The 27,288-nt window shown below is 35.3% G+C and overlaps 1 protein-coding gene across 3 annotated transcripts in view; it reads left to right on the top strand.

Moving 5' to 3' along the window:
• LOC5572905 (ankyrin repeat domain-containing protein SOWAHA) overlaps nt 1–27,288 on the top strand; it is a 408,139-nt gene that overhangs the window by 339,935 nt on the left and 40,916 nt on the right. For all 3 annotated transcript variants that reach the window (XR_002500339.1, XM_021844137.1, XM_021844138.1), the window contains exons 7-8: nt 6,222–6,311; nt 6,430–6,435. Coding sequence is in view for 2 of the 3 variants with exons in the window: in XM_021844137.1 (XP_021699829.1) it covers nt 6,222–6,311; nt 6,430–6,435 (96 nt within the window). In the remaining variant the exon portion in view is untranslated. The remainder of the gene's footprint in view (nt 1–6,221; nt 6,312–6,429; nt 6,436–27,288) is intronic.

A 27,288-nucleotide genomic window follows, 5' to 3' on the forward strand; every position in this document is an offset into this window, starting at 1 on the left:
CAGGGTAAATTGCTATTCATAATCATAAACTGGGGATGCATTTTGCTTGCTGAACCAACTGGCCGGCAGGCAACAGTGGTGCACCTGGCGAAAAGAATAGATCAAAGTAATCCAGGCTACTATGTTCTACAGCAAAAAAACAGTGTTGCTCTGAAAGTAATTGAATGATCATCTCAGCATGGTTTAGACTTTGTTATCAATAATAACAAATCATCCTTACGTCCCATCAAAATGTGGTCTTCGGCAAAGTTGTAGCTAGGAAGATTTCACATGAGAAGAGTTTGTTCACTTTTCCATAGATTGTTATTACGAGCAGTTAGAGTACTGAACACAAAAGGTTTGCCTTTTTCATAGTAATTTCCATATAAACTTCAAATGGCGTGTGCACAACCAAATTTCTTCCAAATAACTTCAAATTTTGGGAGATTGATTTTTATTATAATTGACACCGTTTAAGCACAGGGGAGCAAAAAATTTCAAAATTTGCATCATTCTAGTGTTCATACTATTGTTGTAACGAGAAATTATGACCATTTACTTAACGGGAAAAATGCTTTCATTGAAGTACCCAACAGCATGATCAGTGGGGACCTTCCTTAGCCGAGTGGTTAGAGTCCACGGCTACAAAGCAAAGCCATGCTGAAGGTGTCTGGGTTCGATTCCCGGTCGGTCCAGGATCTTTTCGTAATGGAAATTTCCTTGAGTTCCCTGGGCATAGAATATCCCCTGCCACACGAGATACGAATGCGAAAATGGCAACTTAGGCAAAGAAAGCTCTCAGTTAATTACTATGGAAGTGCTCATAAGAACACTAAGCTGAGAAGCAGGCACTGTCCCTGTGAGGACGTTAATGCCAAGAAGAAGAAGAAGAAGAAGAAGAAGAAGGATGTCAGTGAAAAATAATACCTCCACTTTTGATACACTGTTCCTTTAGTTGCGGTATATTTTTAATTTGTGTTCCTATAGTTGCGGTATCCGTTGTTTTCTTATTCTTTACATTATAGGAACACTTTACCGCAACTATTGGTACAAAGTGAGAAAAATTTAAGCAGTTCTGGTGATATTTCATCAATTTCAAAGCAATTCAAAGGCATTTTCAACTATTCCGTGTATCAACAAGGCTATACGTCGATTGTCGGTTTTGTGCCTCATTCGAGTAAATCGGTATAAATGGCAATATCGCAACTATAGGAACACCTTCAAATAGTGGATGACTTATCCTATATTCCGCAGTAGTTATTTGATCTTAAAAATTTAGAAGAGAATTGTTTGTGATAATATGGAACATAGGAGCATCGTGTTACTTTTCGATCCAAAAGAATCTCAAATAGTCAATACAACAAAAGCACTTAAATATATCTAGACCAAATATAATCTTGCCAAAGAAGAACAACTACTTAAAAAGTTGAAGTACATAGTACAACAATTTTACAATGCGTGGCAAAAGGCTCATCGCAAACAAGAGTGCTTTGAGAAATACAATAAAAATTGGCTCGACGGTCATTTGGAACTTGCAGAGTACATCGCAGAAACACTTTCATCGAAAACTGGTTGTGGACGTCCACAAAAATAATTTGATGAACTTAGTGATATAGGTAAGCGAAGGAAAACCGATGTTATATTTGTCGATAATGTTGACTCTAGTAGAATGTGTTCGGAGATCTTGACAGCTCTGAAAAGTTAAAGACTGAAGGCAATGCACTAGACGAATTAATGTATGATGTTGAAGATCTGGATGATGATTTTGCTCTTGATGAAAATGTAGAAAATGAGTAGAATTGCTTGTAAATTACATTTATTTTTATGAGAAAGGTAAAACAAATATTATGACAATTTATCAATGAAAATTATGTTTATTTTGTAGTATATTCATCCATGTAATATAAAAAATGAGACAAATCATTAACTTAGTTAAAGATGTTGATATGTGTTCAGTTAAAATAATGGTGAGGTGAGGTTTGGTAGTTACATAAATCTTCACCAAAATACCTTATTGATAAAACAATACTCTTATACAACATATAAAATAGGGAAGGATGTGCGCAACTCGTTGCAGAGCTGGATTTTTACAGCACTCGGCGTGATTATCCAACTCATTGGAAAAATGAATGACTCATGTTGTAAAAATCATTATTCTACAACTATTACTATTACTATTTTTATATAAAAATGTAACAATGTTTAACGAAAGCATAAGTATACTGCATATAAAAAAAAAGTGTTCCCCGTGTCTTGCAGTTAAGGACAGATCATGGGACAGAACAACATAGAAAGCGTTATCTACCAACAACATAAGGGCCTGGTTTATTCCATTATGTCTCATGAAATATACTGAAAAGCTGCGTTTAAAACGTTATCAAATTGAATGGTGCAAGTATCGCAGTGAAAATCTTCAGGACACATTAAGGACAATTATAACAATTATCTTTTGGCACTGCAAACAATCATCGTTTTTAATCGAGCGCTATAGCTATAAATAAAAAGTTACCGGCATACGTAGTAGAAAAGCAAAGCGATTAAAAAACTACCGTCTCAACAGACAACATAACTGCGAGCCACGGTGCCTCACGGTTGGCGCCATCTCATCATGTAGTTGTGGTTATAATTTCAATTGCAAAATTTCAGTCACTTCAGAGAAACTACGGTAGGGTCGGAAGACTGCCGAGCATCATACGTTGTTGGTAGGAGGCAAGGATTTCACAGAAAAAAAGTGCATTTCCTTCTTCCAGTTAAGCTTTTGGGTTTCGTACTACCAAGAAAAGGGTAAAAAATTTAGAAGACTGTGGGCTCCGAAGGTTTTTCGTGCCTTGGACGTTTCTTTTCTGTTCTCTACCAGAAATGGGCGTCGTGATCGTAGCGCGTGGATTCCCTTGCAACTCAAGATGAATAAGTCAGACAGCCAAAGTTGTGGATAATAAATCATAACCGTGAAACAAAGCAATATATTTTCATTTTACAAATGCGTCCTCAAAATCATTGCCACGTTCCCATTAGAATGGTGCCAGACGACATATAAAACAACTCTCAGTTCAACAAAATTCTGCAGAAATGCAGTGGACATTCTTGTCTGAGAGCTGCTGAAGCTTTCTCCAGAAATTAAACAATATATGAGGCAAATGTTCGCATACGCAAAGTTATCATACATTGTGTGACATTTTTTTTAACTCTAACCTGGTACAGATTTTATCACGCAGTATAATTGTCGTCATTATCATGCTTTCTACTGCCTCAAGCTTTCGCTGCCTCGGCGCTGTGAATAAAGTGTGTGTATGATGGACGTGTAGTATGGGTAAAATTGTCATCAATTATTCAAAACACAATTTTGTGATATCCTTCCGTAGAACGAGCTAAACGCACGTAAAACTAAACAAAATCAGAACGTGAATCGTGTCTTTGTTTCAGTCGTGGCGCCCACATTCTCCTTGGTGCTTGTCAAGAGTTCCGATGTCATTCAGTATTTCGATTCAGTTAAGCCAGTTGACAAAGTCAAATGTATTTTATTCACATTTCGGTTAATATTTTGTTCTTCTTCTTTTTTTTCTGGCGTTACTTTCCAACTGGGACAGAGCTTGCTATTTATGAGCACTTCCACAGTTATTAACTGAGAGCTTTTTTGCCAATTGACCATTTTTTCATTCGTATTTCGTTTACGGGTAAAAATGCGGCACTCTAAAACAGGAGAAAGAGTCATGATTTCGGGAGGAAAGTGTGTTTTCATGTTTTGAAAATACACCATGACCAAAAGTCATGAAATCATGAAGCATTTTACCGTAACGCCGGCTGTACGTTACGTTTTCAATTTTTAGCGAAGAAAAATGGCAATTAAAATTCTCAAATCATGAAGCATGTATGCTGGAACCATGAATAAAATTCATGAAAACATAAGCACTATTCATGGATTTAGTCATCTGTCATTTATGATTCCTATTTTTGATACGAAAAGTGGCAATTTCGGTCATGAAATCATGAAGCAAGATCTGATATCATGAACACAGGTCATAAAAACATATGCACTTTTCATGTTTTCAGATGCCTGTCATTTTTGATTCCAATTTTGGTGCTGAAAAGTGACAAGTTGAGTCATGAAATCATGAAGCAGGATCCCTGAATCATGAACTCAGTTCATGAAAACGAAACATTGTACGTCAATTTAGATCCCAGTTTATATTTGCCATTGGTAAACAAAAAAAATAAAGATTAAAATTGTTACTGCTTTTGTGCTGATAGTTTCGTAATAAACCGTGAAAACATTCCACAAATGTCAACCTAACGAGTGTGACATCTTTAACAGGAACGCGAACATTCGGTGGTTAGGTTTGTACGCAAAATGTTGTTTCGAGCATCAATTGAATTGGTAAATGGTCCCTGGGCTGGTGGATTGCATGAGTCATGGAACACTCCTTAACAACTCTGCGGATGTAGAAAGTCTAACTGGATAATCTGGCTGCCGAAGGTCTTTGGTGACCTGCTCTGTTATAGGACGTGGGGTATGCATCACTTCCGAACAGTTGAAATCGCCGACGAGCTTGTCAAGCAAAATCTTCACTCGAAGTCAAACATTGCCCGGTTCTGCAAAGTCAGGATTAAGTAAGTACATTGATTGTGTCGTGAAACAATGTGGGAACTCACGAGAATTTCACCAAGAATGTCATCGATATGATGACAAGGTTCCGAAGAATTTAAACTTTTTCGAAACTTTTTTATAATTTCACTAGAAAAGATCACCGATCGCCATGATACACGTTGACTAAGGTGAAGAAAGTGACAGTTAGATTTGTGTAACGCCCTGAGCATACGAATTCTTGCATAATAGTCACGATTTCATGACTTTTAGTCATGATATCATGAAACATAAAATTTTATGAAATCATGACTTTTTGTTCATGAATCCGGCAACGGATTTTTTTCCGTGTGTGGGTAGCACAAAATTACTTTATGCCGTGGAAGACGAGATTTTTTTACAAAAATATCCTCGACCCTCGACTTGGCCGAATAGCTGCGAGTTTTCCGCTACGACTATTACATGCATTCAAAATTTGTCCTTAACTTTTTATTTATTACTAGTGGTCAAGTAGGCTGTTGAAAAACGCTATGGATCGTCCGGTACAAAATTACAGTTCCGTGCACTCTCGTTTTTCCAACATTTCCGGTGAATATCCGTAGATTTTTATACACACAAACACGTCGGAACCCTTGACGAAAAAGAGGAGAAAGAATCATTCATATCCGTTGATCCGTTCGTAATCCATTTCGTGACATACAAACACCATTCCATTTTTACAGATTTACTTGCGACACTTTACCATTACTGTGGCTCTCGTGTAAGTACTTAATATGAACTTGAAATAGAAAATGTAATTCTAGGCAGCCTGAACTTTTTATATAATTAAAAAAAAAACGTTGATGGATTGAGTGGGGAGGGCATGGGAGCATTAAAAGAAAACTTGAAACCTCCAAGAAACTTTACTATTGCCTTTTGTTATTTCAAGGTAATAACATGTCATTTTTTTCCACAAGACGTAACTTAAGAAATAAAATCTAAGCCAAAACGTGAATGGTGAATCTGGTAATTATTTTGCACTGTTTAAGTTGAAGTGCGTAGAATCGAGAATCAAGTTGTCGAAATTGTCCATTGAAGGTTAATAGTAAAGTAATCGGGACAAAAGATCACAGTTCGTCTGCACACGAGAAATAAACCCTAGTAACACTGTAGGGGAGGACGGGGTAAAACCGCCTGCCTAAACAATTCAATTCAAAGAAAGAAATAATATAGTTGTTTTTGCAATTCCGTTGTGAATCAATCAACTTTTCATCGATAAGATGAACAACATAACGGCCTGCTTTTTTTACCAAAACAAAAACGACAATGCTGATAAGTGCTACTTTTCAGCACTCTTTCCGGCGCTGAAAAGTACTTCTTTTCAGTTCTGTTTTGGGAAGCGTCAACAAATATCCCAGTCTCTTCATGCCATAGCATTTGATTCTACATCCGTTGTGCCAATAGGGAATATTGATCTGTATGATTAAAACGAGAATATTTGAATATGTTCCAGTCCTTTTGGAATTTTTTGAATATTCGTATGGAAAACGAGTTTGGAAACTCAACACTATTTTCTCAATGCCTACTTTTTACAGATTGGACTGACTTGCGATTCACAGCAGAGTAGGTAACCCAAGTTCCACGATTGCTAATTAGAAAACAACATTCTTCTTATTTTCAGACTGCTCTGCATTGGGCCGCCAAACATGGAAACGAAGACGTCGTCAAACTTGTCGCCGGTACTCTAAAGGCAGATGTCAACGCAAGAACGGTACTAATTATGAAATTATCATCGAGCATATCATTTTCAATGACATATCTTTCTCTCTTTTACTTCTACCATTTCATTCGTCCGTGGCGCATCGATGTGTGAATTTTTGTACCAACAGAATGGGGTGAGTAGGCTGCCTATTGATTCTATCTTAATGACATAATCATAAGCTTTGAAAAGCTAACCAACTGTAAATATCCCACTGTGACTCGCGTCTATTTAGAATTAAGAAATGGTTAATAAATTATAAGATAGGAGTTAGCGTCTGCTTGCCAGAAATTAGGCTGCTAATTCAATTTATTTATAAAGCTGTCTCAGCATTTAATCATCAAAAAGTAGGGGAACCTGGTCTAATTCGAATTTCTGGTCGGATTCGCATTTATTTTTGCGAAAATTATGGTAACTGCTCTGGCTCGGACTATTCAAACAATAAGTTTGACGCCTTTCAGTTATTGCGTTCGTTTTTATTTTTATAAATATTTGTTGTTTTGAAGTGCTCTAGTAATAGTACCTGCGTGTACTATTTCCAATCCTCTGTAGGTGGCATTAATTTATCAAACAATTTGTGTTTATTGTTAACTATGCGGTGCGATATGTATATGCGCTGTTTATGCTCAGTTTGAGAATTAGAAAATATGTGCGAAAAATATTCCACGTAAAAAGCCCACAAGAATATACCACCTGAATGTAATGGAGTCAATAATTCAAGTAATTTGCGAACAAGATCCAAAAAACAAAAAAAACGAAGGCAACAAATAGTGCTCAATCCAGAACCAGACTTGGATTTCACTTAGTTACTTTTATTAAAATTCAAATTTTTCTTAAGCTACCTCTGACTTCAGTTAAATTACAATTTGTCAACCATTGTGTTTAATTTTTATGTTTACGCTTACAAAAGAAGTCCATTGAACTTGAAACCAAACAACTTGGAATTATATATTATTATCACTCTAGCAATAAAAAACTATATAATATGAGGTGTCTGAATTATACCATAAGGGTCCGAATTGAAACAGGATTTGTCCAATCCCGACCTTGTGGAGCATTTATACGATAGATAAAAAAACTCTCTTATAAGCAGTTTCTTCACCACTGCTTAGGCACTAAACCTAGTTTAACAATATGGGTAAACGTGGTTTGCGATTTAAGCGAGGGTGAAGAAATCGACACTTAGAGAAAAAGATGCGCATTAGATAAGGCTTTCTGAAAATATAAAGCCTTTCATCACAATCGTTTATCGTGCATAAAAATATGCCCTGTTACTAGGTTACTAGGTCCGAATTAGACCATGTTCCCCTAATATGGCAAAAGTTCAAAAGGAACAAAAATCATGTTGATGTTTTTGAACACATGTATTTTGTGTTTCATTGCAGTTTCAATTGTTTATCTATGGCCAGTAAAATATTTGCTCATAGGTTTGAGATTAAATTTTGGCCCACGCCTATAATTGGGTATATCTTTATGTGAAACTCGTGGATCAATCATTGTTGATAGGATATTTTCGATCATCTGATGAACTTAAAACTGTGGATGTCGAATTAAAATTTTACAAGGCGGAGACGCATATGATAATTCAAAATACGAAATTGACGAACGAAAACAACTAAAACCAACTTGAATATGAGGGATCAATTAGTATGTGGAGATTACTGTGGTAACACATAATGACAATGAACACGGATCATGGTTGCTCATATCCAGTTTCAAGCCAATCATCACCGCGTTCTCATGTTAATGTCCTATCTGTAAAATTCAAACACATTCCACTTTCATTCTTGCTTTTGAAGAGATCTGTTGCTGTCGTATAATTAACGGCAGGCTTCAAATTTGAATCTAATCAATTCATTCATCAACCCTGCATCAATGTATAGTATCTGGATGTTTTAATCTCTTTCTTTGAATTTGGTTTCACTTATTTTGCCGACAAAGCAACTAAAGATTTGATCGATTCCATTGACAAACTCAGTAGATGTGTAACATTGAGCGTAGCAACTTTAAACAATTCTAGAATTTGGATTCAAACTTGTTGCCTTTGGGACCTTCTTTAACATTATGATAACATCCGCGGCCACAAAGAACATCCTTCTTCTTCTTCGTCCCACTGGGACAGAGCCGGCTACTCAGTGTAGTGTTCTTATGAGCACTTCTACAGTTATTAGCTGAGAGCTTTCTTTGCCAAAGTTCCCTTTTTCGCATTCGTATATCGTGTGGCAGGTACGATGATACCCTATGCCCAGGAAATTTCCATTACGAAAAGATCCTGAACCGACCGAGAATTGAACCCAGACACCTTCAACATGGCTTTGCTTTGTAGCCGCGGACTCTAACCACTCGGCTAAGGAAGGCCCCAAGAAAGAACATCCATTTATGCTGGATTCGAATACATCTTTTCGAGTTGAAAATTTATATCAAACATGTATGGTTTAAAAATCCTTCTAGATCACTACATATAAAAATATTAGAAATAAAACTCCGTTCCAAAAAATTAACAACCAAGCTGTTGTTTTCCGGTGCAGCGTATGGTTATCGTTTGATCGTACTCGCCTGAACGAATGTTTATAATGTTGTCACATATCTTTTGATGAGCGGAACTAATTTTTTGCTGCTGTTGCTTGCGCATTGTGTGCACAAAAGTCAACGATAGAAAAAAAAAGGTTCAAAGCCGATTTTAAACCAGCCTGTTCCCCTCTTCGTTATCGACAAGCCAGAGAGGTTTTTCACTTTAAAGTTGGGTGATTTAGCGCTCGAAATTGATCCGACATATTACTTCAGCTCTTGTCGATGTTTTTGTAGACTACGCGAAGAAGCGAATTGAATGCGAAATATCCCTACTATATGGGACGAGCGGTAGAGTTATTGGATTCAATCCTTTTGACAATCTGTTGGTAACGACATATTTCAATATAAAAATATAAAGTTCACATGTTACATGTAACGTGAGCAGAGCGCAGATTTATTGAATTTTCCCAACAATTGATTGCTAGAGAGTCATATGGGGTTCTCACATGGTTTATTTCGTATATTAGATTCAACGACAATCGCTCGTGTGGCATTCGACCAGAGTCGACTCTAGTGTGGGGTTGCAAGCAAACTGTAGTACTGTAATTTCGGGTGAAATTGATTATTCGCCACGATGTTTTTGGTCTGCTTTCTAAAATTTCATAATATCGTACAACTAAATGCAGGGCTGTGAACCTCATTGGCTCATGCAAAAATCATCTCTCAAATAAAAAATCGGGGAATCATATTTCGGTGTGAAATTGATCACTTGTCAACGTGATTAATGATAATTTTAAAATCAACTTTACATACTTAATTTGGGCCTCCTGAATCCGAATATGCTTAACAAGACAATATTTATGGAAATAATCAATAAATAAATGTCAAGAATATCGTGGAAATGCCTAAATGTAGGAAATTTTCAAAGGATTTTTCTTATATACAAACGAAATTCAAATATTTCAACAAAACGAGCAAATTGTTACAAGTTTTGATAGTAAAATCTATTTTTGAGGTATATTTTCAATATCATTACAAACTTTTAGGCTGACACCGTGTCCAAATCCTTGCTTAAAATAAGAAGTTAAAATTAGTTGTTCATCGATATCACAACAAACTTGATTCTGAAATTTTACATTACTTTCATGGAAATAAACATTCTGTGACACAAAAAAAAATCACTATACAGAAATTGACATTATTTAAGACAAACAACGTTCATTTACTATATGTTGCTTTGATTCTGATGCATTATTAGTTAGAATTAGTTATGGTGATAAATTTCACCCGAATTTACGGTACATCGGTTGTAAACTAAAAAAACTAAACTAAACATTACATATACTTGCAATTGGATTAAATGGCCAAATTGATGTGAAATTTGCGAAAAAAAAAGTTACACGTCTTCTCGGTGAGAATCAAACACACGACTCCCTATTCACTAGATAGGGCGCGTTACCCCTACACCACGAGAGGACTCATGGACGCAGAATTTAACCTGAATTCGATTTCAGCTAAATAATAACGTGGTCCTTTTTCGATTTTCTTAATATGGATTTTCCTAATATGTAAAAAAAATGATAGTCCATTTAATCCAACTGCAAAGTATATGTAATATTTAGTTTTTCGGTAGGTGTTAAACTTCTACTCGACTGGTTAGCCGTAAACCACGAATCATAATTAAAACAAGTAAACTTGTATGAAGTAAGCTCTGCCCCAGTTAGGACGTAGCGCCAGATAGAAGCAGAAAAAAATATAAGTTCTGGATTTTAAAACATGAACTTTATATGCACTCACTGAGTGCATGTTGTATTAAAAAGTTTCAAATAATAAATAATATTCTTTTTAAATGAAGTTATTCCTTCCTCATTTGGAAACGAAAAGCCATGTGGGCGACCCTTTAATCTGACTGAAAGTGAAATCGGTTGCGTTACACTTCCCTTTCATTGTAAGTGGTATTTTAAAATCTCAAAATACCCCCAGATAACCAGAATGTGCGTATATCAGAATTACCTTTTTCGTTTTACAAAGGTTATATGTGCAAACTTTCACGTATGATATATCGTGAAAAGGCCTTATACGTACAAAAGAAGAGACGATATACGTAAATATTTTATATGATTAAAAGCAGCATGCAATGCGAGTGTATAGATTTTATTACAAATTAATATCCCAATTAACAATTAAATTAAATTAATAATCCCAATTAGAATCTTTCTTTTTACGGCTTTATGCTGAGTAAATGTGCTGTTTATACGAACGAAAGCTTCTTTGCGATGCCTTTACAAAACAAATTTGGCGAATCTACTCTGCTACTTTTTAAGTTATGTTGGCAGCTCTTATGCATACCGGTCATTGCTTTGTCTCGACTGTTACACGCGATGTATAACATCTTCGGAAGGCGCTTTTTCACCGATATTCAGCCAAACGGCATTTCAAACGATATTCAGCCAAACGGCATTCGGCCGGACAGTATTATACCATCGACATTTGTATCATTTGAAAAATACGCGTATTTCGTGCTCAACTGTAAGGCCGTCTTCAGTGTCGTGTACTACATGATTTCGGTGTCGAGTCTAGTACACGACACTGAAGACGGCCTTACAGTTACAAGTTACAGCTACACTGCCGTTATACGCATAATTGTCCCATGTTACTTTTTGTCCATTTTGACTTTTTGTCATCAAACAGTTTATTTTTACGTATAGTTTCAGAAAACACTTACTAAAAATAAACTTTGTTCGGAAACTCAATGAAAAGCACACCAAGTCAATTTGTCCCATTGTTGAATTTCCACGCATAACTGTCCCACTACTGTATTTCTACGCATAACTATCACACTATACAATTCGCAGCGCTAATCTTTAACAAAATATTCAGTTGTCAGTTTTGAATTAGCTGGTGTTTGGGAAAATCGCTTTGAACATCTTCTTACGTTGACTTTACATCCCATGTGGAACACAGCCTGTTTTATGTGTTTGTAATATCGGGATGCATTCATCATTCATGCGATTCTGACGTAAAATTTGATTGAAATTTACAATATCAAAATATAATTTCCCATCCGTTTTCCAATGAATTTCAGTTGAATTTTCTGGGTCAATCTCATTTTTTTTTTTCAATTTTGTTGAACCGCCGTCATCGATTAGAAATTCACCGTAATTTTGGATTCATCACGAGGAGTACTGAAAAAATCCCACTTGAAGATTCAGTAACCACTTTAAAAAAATTTCTCGATTCCCAGGGCATAGAGTATCTTCGTACCTGCCACACGATATACACATGCAAAAATGGCCAATCGGCAATGAAAGCTCTCAGTTAATAACTGTGGAAGTGCTCATTAGAACACTAATCTGAGAAGCAGGCTTTGTCCCAGTTGGGACGTAACGCCAAAAAAAGAAAGAAAGAAGACCTATCTTGCGACATATCAAACTTGATTCAAACTTGGCCACATACTGGGTTATTCCGCATAGTTGGCTCTTCGGTGCAAGTGGCAAATATGTTGGTGGTTTTAAAACTTAATTTGCGAAGTTTCAAATATCATGATATCACAAACAAAGTCCAAAGAAATGTCAAATCGTGTGAAGATTTGAGTCGTGAATTTGGAGTTAAATATTTACTCTGCAGAATAACCTTGAATTCGCAGATGAGTTTCTGTCAAGCCTACAGTTGGAAGAGTCGATTTAGAAATTTATTATATCTTATAAACTCTGTAGCTTACTCATCCACTCTTTCTTTCACTTACTCATACATATTTTCATTTGTTTATTGATGGAACAAATAAATTATCACACATACAGAAAACTTTGCTTTCCATCCCAAACTATAAAATCGTATTTTTCCACTTCCCCACACGTGGCTCCGTTTGGCACATGTCACTTGAGCCTTCATTAGGTGCCTTAACATAGTCTTGAGGATATACGTCCTCTACATTCGGTACAATCTATACGTAAGAACGGTCATCTACAGCAGTATGCTTAGCACATAATTGGTCACTACTATCAGTGGGACTGTTATGCGTAGAAATTCACCAAAAACCCCGTATTTCTAGGCATAACAGTCCCACTTCGAATTTCGTAGCTAAATTTACTTTATTCCCATAATACAAACTCTTGACTCTAACACACACACTATTCTTTATATTATTGTAAATATATTAATTTAATTTACCACACACCTGGTCAATACAAGGCCTAAATGTGTTAAAATCTTTAAACGCGTTTTTCTCGATTGCATATTTTGGAACATGGGACAATTATGCGTATAACGGCAGTACAATTACAATTGAATGGTATAGTATTAAATTCTGCTTTTAAAGGTATTCCACTAGATAGCTCGAATATTAATTTAAAGAACCCAATCGTGAGAATAGAAGATTGTAACGATTTTTACCCAGAGTTACAAGCGTTGAGAATGGAAGGGAAGGGCATAGCAGACCTGCCACCCTCCCCAATCTACGTTGATCCACTCCAGAAAATCTGAAAAATAATGGACAGACTATCTGTCAGATCAACTCTACAAATGCACATTTTCAAGTTTTCGTTATAATCATCGGAAACCCAACAATATCAACAGTTTTGAAATGTGTTGTACTCCTTAATTTTTTATTCTTTCCAATTAAATGGTGCTTTTCGGCGACGGATAAAAATTTTCGATGGAGAATGTTTACGTTTCAACCTAGTTTTGGTTTTTCGGTCATCTTCAGATAAATTCCGCTGGTCGTATTCGTATGCTGAAACGTACAAAATCAAGATGTATGTTGAAACGGTACAAAATCAAGATCTTCAACCCTCTTAAGGTACCCCGGGGAGAGAGAATCCGGGGTAAGTGGGACATTCCGTTATAGCTCGTTTAGGAAAAGTTTTTCAAGGGAAAGAACTTTCTTCTAGAAAGTTGAAGATACAATGATAAGGAAAGTATTTAGTACAAACATTATTGTTATTTTTAATACCATATGCTCCATATAACAGTTGTCAGCTCAGCACCATTCTCAATTTGCATCATAAATTGTGACACGTTTCGTGTTCTGCATTGGTTTGCAAAAAATAAATGTGCTATAAATCGAATTACCATCGGTAAACTACAACTTTATGTATTGTTACAAGCTGCTTACGAAAAACAGGTTTTTTGTTTTCATTTCATATGAAAATTTCTATAGTCTAACTTACCCCAAAATATCTGTATACCCGGGGTAAGTGGGACCTATCGAAACAAGCACCAGAGTCAAAACTTTTTCTGAACGTTTCAAACATTTTCCAAGAAAGTAGCATTAAAACATTCAAACGAATGATTTTGATCGAAACAAAAATCAATCTTACATTACGTAATGGTTGAAATTGGAGAAAAAATGACTAATTTTACTAAATATTTTTTTTTTCTTTTTTTATTTTTGAAATATGAATTTAAAATTGAACGAATATATAGATAAAATTTATAATTTATAAGAACGATTACTATACTATTTTTATTGAACTTTATTTGATATTTCTATCAGTAGTAGTAGTAGTTGCGGAAAACAGTTTCATCCCATAAAGGGGGTTTCCGCAATGCATAACAGTAATTACAAAAAATAATAAAATATTTAAAAATTCGTCATTTATTGAGAGTTTACGTGCTGCATTTCGATTGATAACTTATAAATGATATATTTTGAACATGTTTTAAACCTCTTTACGCTATTAATGAGGACTTTTCAGTTAAAATTAAATACGATGTGACATAACCGTACATTTACGTTTTAGGAAGAAAACGTTACGTATTTTATGGTTGATCCTTTATGTACATCGAATATATACTCAAAATTGTAAATCTATGATTTATAAATCCTATTATTGCAATGGTTGACTTACTGATGTGACTTACGTATGAAACTGGATGTGTCCCACTTGCCCCGTTTAGCGAGGTAACTGCGCCTTATGGCTCATTGTCCATCTTTCTTCTAAGGTTTTCACAATTTCGAAATTATTCGGTCAAATTCATGCACACACCAGCAAATTTGTTGCCAGAAGTTGACCGTGTCGTTGGATTTGCAAAATATTGACATTTTCTAATTATATTGAACAATCTGTTTGAACTATCGCTTTTTTATGTTCCACTTGCCCCGGTGTACCTTATACCCAAATTTTTACTTTAGATCGACATGTCATTTTTCGCAATCCGAAATCAATCTAAGCACGTTTTAATCAGTGGTTCTTTATTTTATCAGATATTTGTCTTTGATTTATAACCAATTGAATTTAATCTTTGCTTGTCTAAAAAATATTGTAAAATGCAATGAACTCTTCGCAGCTATTTTCACTTATGCTGGTGCAAATTTGTTTTTTTTTATTGGTGATAAAACAGATTGAAAATGGGACTATGCTATGCAATTTGCAAATATGCAATCTCAGGAATAAGGATAAAAACTAAAAAATAAGTACTCAATCCTGGGAATTTAAGAAATTTTAAGGAAATCAAGGCTCAAGTTTTTTTTCATGTAAAATTATAAAGGGAATATACATTGGTTCTTAGCCATCTCCGCGTAAACATAGTGAGATCTGTATTTTTTATAACTCCACCCTACAATAGTTATCATACACACATTTTGAATTAGTCAGAAATTTGATTAATTGAAACATTTAAGGCCTCAGTGAAGTACAAAAAACATATAGGGTAAATGTTCCGAAAGTGGAGACACTAAGCACGATTCAACTTCATTTAACCGTGAAAAATTAACAAAGCGTAATGATTGTGCATATTGTTGTTGTAACGGGAAGTAAAGAACATTTACTTATTAAGTAACGTATTATTAACCAGTAACATGTCAGTGAAAGATAGTACCTCCACTATTGGTACACTGTTCCTTTAGTTGCGGTATATTTTTAATTTGTGTTATTATTGGAACATTTTATCGCAACTATTGGTACAAGTGAGAAAAGTCTAAGCAGTTTATGTGGTATTTCGTCAATCAATTCAAACAATGTTTTCAATTATTTCGTATTTCAACAAGCCAATACGTGGATTGACAGTGTCGGTTCTGTTGCTAATTCTATAAAATCAGTATAAATGGCACTACCGCAACTATAGGAGCACCCACAACTAATGGATCACTTACCTTGAATCAAATCATTCTGTTTGATTCCTCCGCGTTATCAAGCCTTCAAAACATTTATCTTTCGAATGATGAGTGAAGATTTTGATTACGTAACATGAATAATTTTAAATAATTATAAAGTGTGGACTTTTCATAATTCTTATTCTGGACGCTTTATTACTTTTACCTCATATTCCGGACACTTTGATTTAAATTCCGGACAGCTCTAGCAAATCATAAATAGAACATTAAAATCATCAATTGTAATCGCCAAACGACTAAAGGGACAATGTGCATTATAAATTATAAAATAAAAATTATAAGATTTTTCTAAAAATTCAAAATATCGGCTTGTTTTGTTACCATTACTAACTGTAACTGCATAAGGAAAGAGGTGGTAAAATAAACACCCGGCTTATTTCAAAGGAAAATTAAACTTTCTTGAATTCTTTTAACGCACGGACGATTTGGTGTATGAATCAGCGGATTTGTGTTGATACGGAGGGCAATTGAAGTGAAAACATCAACGACCACCAAGATTTTATTAAACAACCTTTTAATAATTAGAACTGATGTAATTTTGAGCTTGGTGGTCTGGAAGTATTTCAGTGAGGTGAATATCGTAATGATATGATGTCAAGTCAGAACATAGAAATGTTCTTTGAATGGGTTACAATCATTTATAGATATGGAAAACTAGGTCACCCGCTAAACCTTGTTTTGTCACGCAGTAGGCTGTTTGTTGATGTGAAGCAAAATTCAACTAAAAAAGTGTCAATTTTCTTCTCCTGTTTTTTTTTTACTTTTTCCATGAAATTCTTCGACTTTTTGTACATGCAAACCCGGCGGAACACTTCAAGAACCTTCATGTGGGCCCAGATAGCCGTAGCGGTAAACGCGCAGCTATTCAGCAAGACCAAGCTGAGGGTCGTGGGTTCGAATCGCACTGGTCGAGGATCTTTTCGGGGTGGAAATTTTCTCGATTCCCAGGGCATAGAGTATCTTCGTACTTGCCACACGATATACGCATGCAAAAATGGTCATTGGCATAGTAAGCTCTCAGTTAATAACTGTGGAAGTGCTCATAGGAACACTAAGCTGAGAAGCAGGCTCTGTCCCAGTGGGGACGTAACGCCAGCAAGAAGAAGATGTGAAAAAATCAGGTATATCTTTTGACTCGTTCTCAAGCCATTTCGTGATATACAAACACCATTCCATTTTTATTTACATATATAGAAAATTACGGAAATGCAATAGAAATTTTCAAAAATGTTTGTTTTGCTCACGTATTTTTATAAACTTTTAAAAATCTTAGTTTACAAGTATATTACAAATATGCGGTTATGGGCAATGGACACTTATAAAAGTCTTAGTGGATATTGTGCAATTGATCATTGAAAATAGTAGTTTACGCAACAAGGTGCAGAATGAAGATTTTTACAGCACGAGTCGTTCGTTTATCCAACGAGGCTTGGCGAGTTGGATAATAACGACGAGTGCTGTAAAAATCGAGTTCTGCACCGAATTGCGTACAACATTTTTTGCAATTTCATGAAAGGTTACTTGAGGAATAATTTTTAAACTATTTTTCATTAATCTGCACATGACCGTCCGTAGCCATGTTTGAAAAATTCGGATCATAGTAGGTTGTACTGAGCAATTGTCACAATTTTTCAAACCATTGTTCGGATAGCATCATTACTCGAAACAATGAGCGATTCCGATTCTGATGATCCGATTGGATTTGAGTCGGCAGCGCAAGTGACCCTGGATGGTCTACTACCGGAGAACTCTAATATAAAATTTCTGCAGCTACTACCGTCACCAGCAGATTATACAGGACACTGCTCTCATCGATTGTCTGCGTCTCTACTGCCAGGTTCTGGGGTAGATATTTCTATTCTGAAGAGGAAAAGAGAATGCTCAGTACCTCGGCTGCATGATCGTCCAGTGCAAATAAAGGCGGGAAAAGTCATGGAGTTTCCACCTGAGCGGAAGAGGAAACCTGAACAAAAATAATAGAACTCACCGTGTTTCTACATAAGAATGATAGTTATATAAATAACATGTGCTTCATTAGGTTACAGAAAAGCGTTGCGTAATGAACCATCACGCAACTCAAATGCGTTGCGTAATGAGTCATTACCAAACGCTTTTCAGTTAGGTAATAGACTCATACGACAATGCGGGAAAAAAGGCCATTCCATGACGGGTTGGCGTGGTGAAAAACAGCCTATTACGATTAGAAATTGCAAAAAATAATAAATCGAATCCCTGCATAACATTCCCTGAAAACAATCGGACTTCTATTTGCTGACATTGTACATTGGTGTACGTAAGATGGCAAATAGAGTAAAATTAAAAAAAAATGATTATGGAACACGTGTACACCTAGAAAAGACATTAGTCTACATGAAAAATATCAATAAGCAGTGCAGTAGTTTGTCCCTCATTTTAACATACTGTTTAGAATTTTACCAATACGTTTCAATTTCCAAATATTGACCAAATTTTAAGAAACATAATAAAAAATAAAATTCATGTGTAGGGAACCGGGCTTATACTTTGCGTTTCGACCCTGTCTATTGGAACAATTGCAGTCATAGAATATTCTCACAATCAATCAACCTTTTCCATTTGCGATCCATATTACCAGTAGGTGCTGTTGAGAAACAACCGCTTTCTTCACGTACTTGCTGGGCTGTGATGTACGGTAATAGCTGAGATGAAAAACAGCACTCCATGGAAATAACCAAGCACACATTATTCTAATTGTTTATGTGTGACTAATTTGAATAGCAGCGAAAATTATGCATGCATATATTAATATTTTTATTGCCCATACATTAGCGTCTTGTATTCAAATGCATATCGTTTGCTAGCTCTTCTCTGCTTGAACATACGAGCTTAGTTCGTTCTCAGACAGTAACAACATTTAACATTGACCTTCGAATGGGGATATACTACGGCCTACCCTTATCACCCTAGACCGGCCTTAGAAGTATTACAACCGAGCACTGTTCAACCCGAACTACATCGTGAACAATCATAAAACGAAAATATTGCTCTCGCTGGAATTAAAAACTAATTTGTTTGGAATAAAATTGTTTAATTATTTCAGTTGAATCTTAATTTCTGCATGTTATGCTTATACCGACTCGGGATCAGAAAGTCGTGACCAAACATTTTATGTTATCTGATGTCCCCAAAGCTGATCGTCGGTAGGTAGCAGTTTTCTACAGACGAGTCTGCCTACTGTCGCTACATTTGGCCCCAAGTCATGTCGCCAGGAATTCCCAGCGAAGCACAATGCAGTTGTTCCATTGCATGGGGGCTACCTACAGCAAAGTTTTACAAACAAAAAATGAATTGCTTGGAATGTCACACGCGCAAAATCACGAGCTGAGCCACTGTTCTACTGTTGCGTGGCTGAAAATGGTATTCATTTTCTGGGAGGATGGTCAGTGTGTCCTTGCCACACACATACACAAACGTGACAGAGCATAGGGCTGTCTAGATTGTTTATTGGAGACAAATGATGTCAACTTAAAATATTTAGTGTTAAATTGACTATATGAAAGTTAAATTACGATCAAATTCAGAATCAGCTTGCATGTATTACCGTATGGTAATATGTTAAGTTGATTAGATTTGGCCAGTAGATCGCGTAATAATGTGTAAGCTAGATATCGACCGAATCAAATGAAACGGGAGGCTTGGGAGCTAACAATCCAAATGCATAAGATGTTGAAATATAATAACAAATTTCATTGCAAATCTGTGCTGAAAATGGGTCACTATCGTCCAAGCAGGTCATTGAACAACACGTTGATATCACACCCTTCCAGCTAACAATCTCGCAATGCTAAATATTTACAGATGACAAACTGGTTCTCTATTTTCCTATTACAGTGTGCAGCGAAGCGTAATATAAACGTGCAAAATTAATACCCTTCACTACGGTACGCTGAAGGAGCTCTACAACACCACTTATCAATTAACGGTCTTGTCTTAGGTTAAATTATAATGAAACTTTAACTTCAAATCAATATTCCATCCACAGTGAAGGTGTATACCGATGAAGCATGGATTCCCGAGCAGGAAATGATAACTAATTAAAAAATATTAAAATATTCTGATCGAGTTAACAACAATCATATCAAAATTGTGTATGTATAACAGAATAAAAAGTTTGTTAAGTTTTTATTAAAAACAACGAAGCTAGTAAATTAGTTATTGTTGAATTTTATTCCAGGAAATGTCAATATTTAGTCTTCCAAAATTGATCTCCGCCGTTAGACTGATTATCGATAGAATTTTGTATTTTTTTTCCGTAGTTGAAAAATCGAAATGTTTTTCATCTTGGCTAACCCTGGGGTCAATACGACCCCATAGCACTTCGAAGGGCTGTATTTTTTTTTTGCTAGTCATCCGTTTTGAGAATTTTTTTCACACGTTGTCGCATTTCCTCAGGTTTTTTCTATTTGCGCGTAGATTTTTTCCAATTATTTTGTAAAAATGGGTTCGTTAAATAATAATTAAATAATTAATTCATTGTACGTTGCCTGTGTCCTTGGTTCATGTTGACCCCAAATTCAGATCGTGATAACTAAATAATTAATTCATTGTACGTTGCCTGTGCCCTTTGTTCATGTTGACCCCAAATTCAGATCGTGATAACTTCGCGAAATTTAAACGGATTTTCGATTTCCCGCCATTTTTTGCAAGCAAATTAAATGAGGTTTTACTAAAAAATATTAAAAAAAACAAACGGGGATTCACCGCAGAAAAGGGGTTATTGTGGAAAAAAGGTAACATAACAGCGACTTTTTAGAACTTGGTACACTCAGGCATCTATCAAAACTGCATAGGCCAATGCTCACTATCGCATTCTAATTATAGAATACTGAACTAACCAAGTATTGAACACAAAGTTCTAAAGCTAATCAACAACTTGGCTGAAAACCCGACTTTCTAACTGATCTGTATCGTAATATATGTGAGTTTGAAATATTTGTAGATCATTAGCGCTTCCTAGTTGTTGAAGGTTGAACTAAGCGAACATGTCGTGTATAGTAAGGTGGTTCAAAAATCGATTTTGCATTTTGCAAATTCTGAGTGTCCTCCCAATATTTGAACTTATTTGAATAAAAACGCAGACTATACAAGCCCTTCAAAGTTTGTATAAGAATCACTAGAAGTTTTTTCGATAAACATTTTAAAATTGAATAAACATGCGTTTCTGGCCCAAACTTGAGCTTGTGGTACTAAATTTGGAACATTACTTTAGGATCATATTGATGTATTTATATGTTCACAAATAAAAAACGATTGACCAAAATCGATTAAACCTTAGAAATTGGCGGTATTAATAGCTACATTAGTTTTCAGTTAGATATTGATTATTGTAGTTTTTTTCGTGATTAATCTTGTGAATGGTGCCCATTTGACTTCTTTTGGACTAACGGAAAAACGTGTATTTAGAGAAAAATACCATAGATTGCATATATGTGTAGTCAAATCTCTTATAGTCGATATTGACAATACCATAGACTCATAGAAATATCGTGTTATGAAACAAATTATCTTTGGAAAACTGTTTGGCGGGACTATCATTAGTAATCAAGAAATTTAATTTTCAGTGTGGTTCCATGAGTCGATGTCGAGCCTTTCATGTATTGACTGTGAATTTTGATGAACAAATAAAATTTTATTTAGGATTTAGGAATACCAATACCGATTCAGAACTAGAAAATGGTCATCAAAAACAGTTAACAATAAGTTATAAGAAACAACTTTTAAAAACAGTTTGATGAAATTTCGAAATCAAATTCTGCTCGGGTTTGCTATGTGTAATTTAGATATGCAAGGTACTGTTCTACGGATAGTCTCTCTCATCACAGATGAAACGTTATTGCTATGGTACCTATGCCTCCCAGCATCCGTGGTTGGAGAAGTATGCCAAGCATGAATCATGTACATAGGAAATTGAAAATCTAAAACAATATAGTTGATGTTCCCAACGTTATAACGTATCAATGAGTTTGTCGTTACTCTGCTAAACGTAGTTCCATGCACAATTCTGTTCTCACACAGATCATATTGAACGATCTTGCTGTCTCGCTCATCTCCCCACAACTATTGGTCGATCCCTTCTACTAGCCCTGAGCATAAACCACTATGGCGTGCTAAACATTGCCAAAGCACAAGCTGCGTGGAGAGAATGGATTCAGCCCCACCTTCCGAACATCTTTTGCCACGTCTTTCATTCGCCTGCCCATCTGATTGTATTTGAAACATAAATAAATAAAGTTCAACATCTACTCAAAACGTTTTGAAATGTTCCCTCGTTCACACTGTCACGTGTATCAACGCCCAGACGCCTACACACTGTACCATCATCGCACCTTTTGTATTTTATTCATTTTCTATTGTACCCGTATAGCAGGATAGATTGACCCTGAACCGAATGGAGGAAACTCTTTCACCTCTACTCCAAACTAATCCATCAAACCAAAGATTTACAAGGTTTCCCGCAATGTTCACCCAATTGCAAACAAAACAGTACTTCCTACCATTCATAATGAAATAGAATATATAAAAACAACAATAACTATTCATACTATATAACGGAGTTTGAAAACAAACGAACAACAGTTAATGTTTTCAATATCCAGAGAACTTCACAACGCATGTGCTTAATTTTTTTTAATTCTTAATTAGTATAATTCCAAATTACATTCATTTCTTACATCAAGGGGTTCTTTGTCAGAAAACTCTATCGTCCTTATCTGGTTAAACAAACTTAGGCATTTATTGACATTTTAAGTCGAAGTAGGCCGTCATTTAAATTTGTACGTGTCGTTGATGATTGTTGCTAATTCATCTCACGATTTCGAATCAAAGAAAATCAGTTGGTTTTGCACTGACACAGCTGAAAAAGTATCAACATACTTTATGCATGTAAGCGCGTACAGTGATACATTTTCAAGTCAATATAAACTATCAATACTGAGTTTTATAACTTTGAAATGCAAGCTGAAAAGTCATCATTGTTGCCAACACGTATGACGGGCTACTTAGCCTTAATAACATGGCCTGAAAAAGCTTGTTTTAAGGCAAAGTTTCGATTTTCTGTTAATAAGTGTACAAATACATTTTATATATCAGTTCCATTCGCTTGAATGCCCTCAATGTGATTTTTGTAAGTTAAAATTTTCAGCAAACAAAGATTTTTGACATCCCTGAGGTAACTCAGGTAAGTTTCATGTAAAAATATTGTATAATATTGGTCCCAAAATGCTGCATTGAGGAACGCCAGCTCTTACAGGAAGTCTTTCAGACTTGGATTTCTGATAATTAACCTGAAGTGTAGGATTTGACAGAAAACTTTTTATTATTCTAACAATGTATGTCGGAAAATTAACGTTTTTTAATTTTAAATCAAGTCTTTATTCCAAACACTGACGAATGCTTTTTCTATGTCTAGAAGAGCAATACTAGTAGAATAGCCTTCAGATTTGTTGGAACGAATCAAATTTGTTACACGTAAAAGTGGATGAGTGGTCGAACGTCCATGACGGAATCCGAACTGTTCATTGACAAAAATTGAATTTGCATAATTCTGTTCAAAATGACCTTTTCAAAATGTTTACTGATGGAGGAAAGCATGCTGATTGGACGATAGTTGGAAGCTTCTACAGGATTTTTGTCTGGTTGGTACTACCTTGGCATTTTTCCATTTGTCAGGAGAATATGCCAACTGAAAACATTTATTAAATATATAAACCAAAATTGATCAGCTACTCTCCGGGATAGCTACTCTTGATGAGGATGTAGAAAATTCCATCATCGCCAGGGGCTTTCATATTTTCGAATTATTTGATATTAGCTCTCTCTTCTTCCAAATCAGTCTCCCAGGAATTTTAGAAAACGTTCTCTTGATTGAGAAGTATTGAGTAACATGATTTTCAATTGGATTAGTGAGTTTAAAGGCCGATATTGGCTTCTGAGGTTTTTTTTTCAACTTTTTTAATAATTTCCACAAGGGCTTAGAGCCAGGATTCAATTGAGAAATTTTATTTTCGAAATGTTTGTTTCTTAATTGACAAAACCGTTTTATAATTTCTTTTTGCAGATCCTGCTATATAACAGGATCGCGAGTGCGTTGAAATTGCCTTCTCCTCACGTTTTTAAGACGAGTAAGATCATCGTCTATAATCACGGATTCGAATTTTATTTCACATTTGGAATTGCAATGTCCCTTGCTCCAACAATGTAATTAGTAAAAATTTCGAGAACATTGTCAATATCAAGTTTTGTTTGTAGAGAAATTCTAACACCAAAATTTCTATCGATGTATGTTTCATATGTATTCCAGTCGGCATGAAAATATTTGAAAGTGGAGCTGATTGGATTACGCTCCATAGTATATTTGAAATGTATCAGGTTTTCTAGAAGAGGAAAAACAAGCAGGGCTATCAGGGTATCCACGGTGTCTTTTTCATGTAACTTTATAACAAAAAAATCGGCATGTCTCAGATTTGGACCAATAAAAGACAAGACCTTCCTCTTTCATTTGCTGCTAAAATGAAAATAATCCATCGGGGGGTCTAGTGCAATTTTTTTTTTTTAATTTTGTTATTTGTAATATTATTTTAAATGCACCGTAAATTAATAAATTTTGGTGAGGTGAACTGTTGAAATGGATTTCGATGAAAATGTTGCAAAAATCTAGTGTCAATATCTTGTAGATTTTATTCTAGACAGCTCTAGACCTAAAAATTTACAGGCCGAGGCCGAAATTTAAATTTTCGATTTGCCTCTCTTTTGCTTTCATCCATTGTTGAAATTTGCATTGCTTTTAAAACTAAGTATGTCAAACAACCTGTTTTCAATTTTTATTTGTAACTCAAGAGCAATATTCATCTTTCTGACTTGGTATAGGAACAAGCGATCGGAAGACAAAAGGTCGAAAGGACAATAAATCGAAAGCCAAAAGGAAGACAAGACAAATGGTCGAAAATGCAAAAGGTCAAAACGACTAAAAGTTGAAAGTGATTTACATTATGGGAAATTAAATAGTTTTTGAAAGAAGATTTTTGACCTTTTATCCCCTTTTTATTTCTCCTCGAACTTTTGCCCTTTCGACCTTATGTCATAGATTCTAGAAAATTGACAAGTTCACATTTGTGCCAATGACAGACGCAATATAATATTTCATAAGTCCAATATTCTAAACCAATTGCAATAGCAATGCAATGTTGACACTATTGTCCATGTGTTTGTTGTGAGAATTGACAGAACATTGCTTTTATTTGCAATGGTAAAACAAACAGAATTGCTGACAAATATTCTCAGATTAGCAGCCAGTCTAGGGCTGAAAATCTATTAAATAAAGATAAGAATATTAATAATAATGCTGACGAATATAAACTTTTTTTTAAATTGATGGTAGGAAAAGTGCAAATGAATTTATACAAACATCGAAAGGTTTCATTCATAACATATCTACCTGTGAAAGATTGATCGTGTGATCGTAATATTTTGCTTAGAGATCTCAATAAGTGCTGTAATGATCAGTTTTAGCATAGTTTTATTAGAGTTGTACGGAATTCTATAGTAGTTCATACAACAAATACATAAGATCAACTTTGAAAATGTTACTCAGTAACTTTACGATTTTCTAGCTTAATAACGAAATCATACGAAGCTTTAACAAAAATATTAGGTGTATTATAAGAGTCTCCGATTACACCAAAAAAAAGCCAAAAACGGTGATCTTTAGTGCATACAGACTTGTTTGCTATTTATATCCAGCAGATCTCAAGTACTATGTTTCGTATAGCTTTGTTGTGTTCAAAACTTCTAAAAGCGCCAGCTCGAACGGCTTTTGATGCTAATCATTCATCAAAAGACGTTCGAGTTGGCGCTATAATTGAATTAGAAGAGTCACAGGGATTCAAAATCATGAAGTTTGAGCCATCGCATGCCTAGTTTTGGTCCTAAAATTTAGTGGTCCCATATTACGGGTTTTCCGGTGGTCATTTCGGTACCCAAAAGGACCAAAATAACCATCAATTCATTCTTTTGGCAAAATACATTCAAACATAATAAATCATTATGAGTTGGGCACAAGTCATTTGTTTTTTTGGCATCAATCCGAGTAATTTCATCGAATTGTTCAGATTGGGTACCTTCCGGGTCTCCAGGAACCGGTTCTGCATGGACCATACTGGACCGAGTTTTTCAAGGGATGTGCACCCGTAATTGGTTCCTAATAACAGAGAAATTTTATGACAAAATATCCATCAACCGAATAGTACCGATGTGAATTACATACACAAAACTCCGATGGAAACTAACTTTTCGGATGTTCCGGGTTTCCGGAACCTGGTATGAATAACTAAATGATTTTAAAATCTCTATTTACAGTCCACGTAAATACCTATTCAACAATATGAGGACGGTTCAGATTACTTGTTTAGTTACGAAACTACAGGTTGTCAAAGTAAGGGTATCTAAAGGGACTATTTTCAGATGTGGCATGTTCCCGTTGGCCACAGTGACGCAATTCCGGATCTCCGGATGGATTTCCGAAAATCGACATGTGTACCTTTCATTTCAGCCCAATAGAACTAAATTCGATCAACACACTGATTTTTCGAGCTCTTTGAATGTTTGGGTCGAAAACGACCCTAAGTCACAATTTGTAACTTTTACTTATGGAAGCTCCTTAAGGGGCCATTCAAAACTTTTGTCTCCGAAAAAAATAAATGTTCCCACAAAAAAAAATACCTAATTGTCAGAAAACGCAAATTGCAAGATTATGGTAATTAAAAATTACAATGATTTGAATTATCAAATGGGTCGAAAACGACCCAAGGTCCTTACTAAGGTTAAGTTATATCCCGAACTCGGTAAAAAAATTGAAAAAAAAATATTGTTCTAGACCCCCCGACCGATTATTTTCGTTTTGGTCGCAAATGAAAGGGGAAAATCATGGCTTTCTTGTGTCAAAATTTCAGACATGCCGAATTTTTTGTTTTGAAATTGCTCTACGGAACACACCGTGTATCATTTAATGCTGTTTTTTTTCTTGCTTTCATATTAGCAACCAAACTAAAAGAAGTTTGATTTGTTGTGGCCTTTATTATCACAGTAGTGATTTTGGTCAATGTGTCATAACTATCACGCCTTACTTTTTCTTACTTCTACGTTGTAGCTATGTTTTTATTAATAAATATACACTCAATTGTCAAATAGTGGATTGCATAAGAATTGGAGCACAATGAGCGTCACATGCATACTCGTGGTTGCCTACGTGTATTAAGATCCATTTAAGTCTGATTATACAACATTTTTCATCATAAACATGTAGGGTCGATGTACCAATAGTCGCATAGC

Source organism: Aedes aegypti, chromosome 2 (genome assembly GCF_002204515.2).
Source record: "Aedes aegypti strain LVP_AGWG chromosome 2, AaegL5.0 Primary Assembly, whole genome shotgun sequence".
In the NCBI taxonomy this organism is placed as follows: Eukaryota; Metazoa; Arthropoda; class Insecta; order Diptera; family Culicidae; genus Aedes; species Aedes aegypti.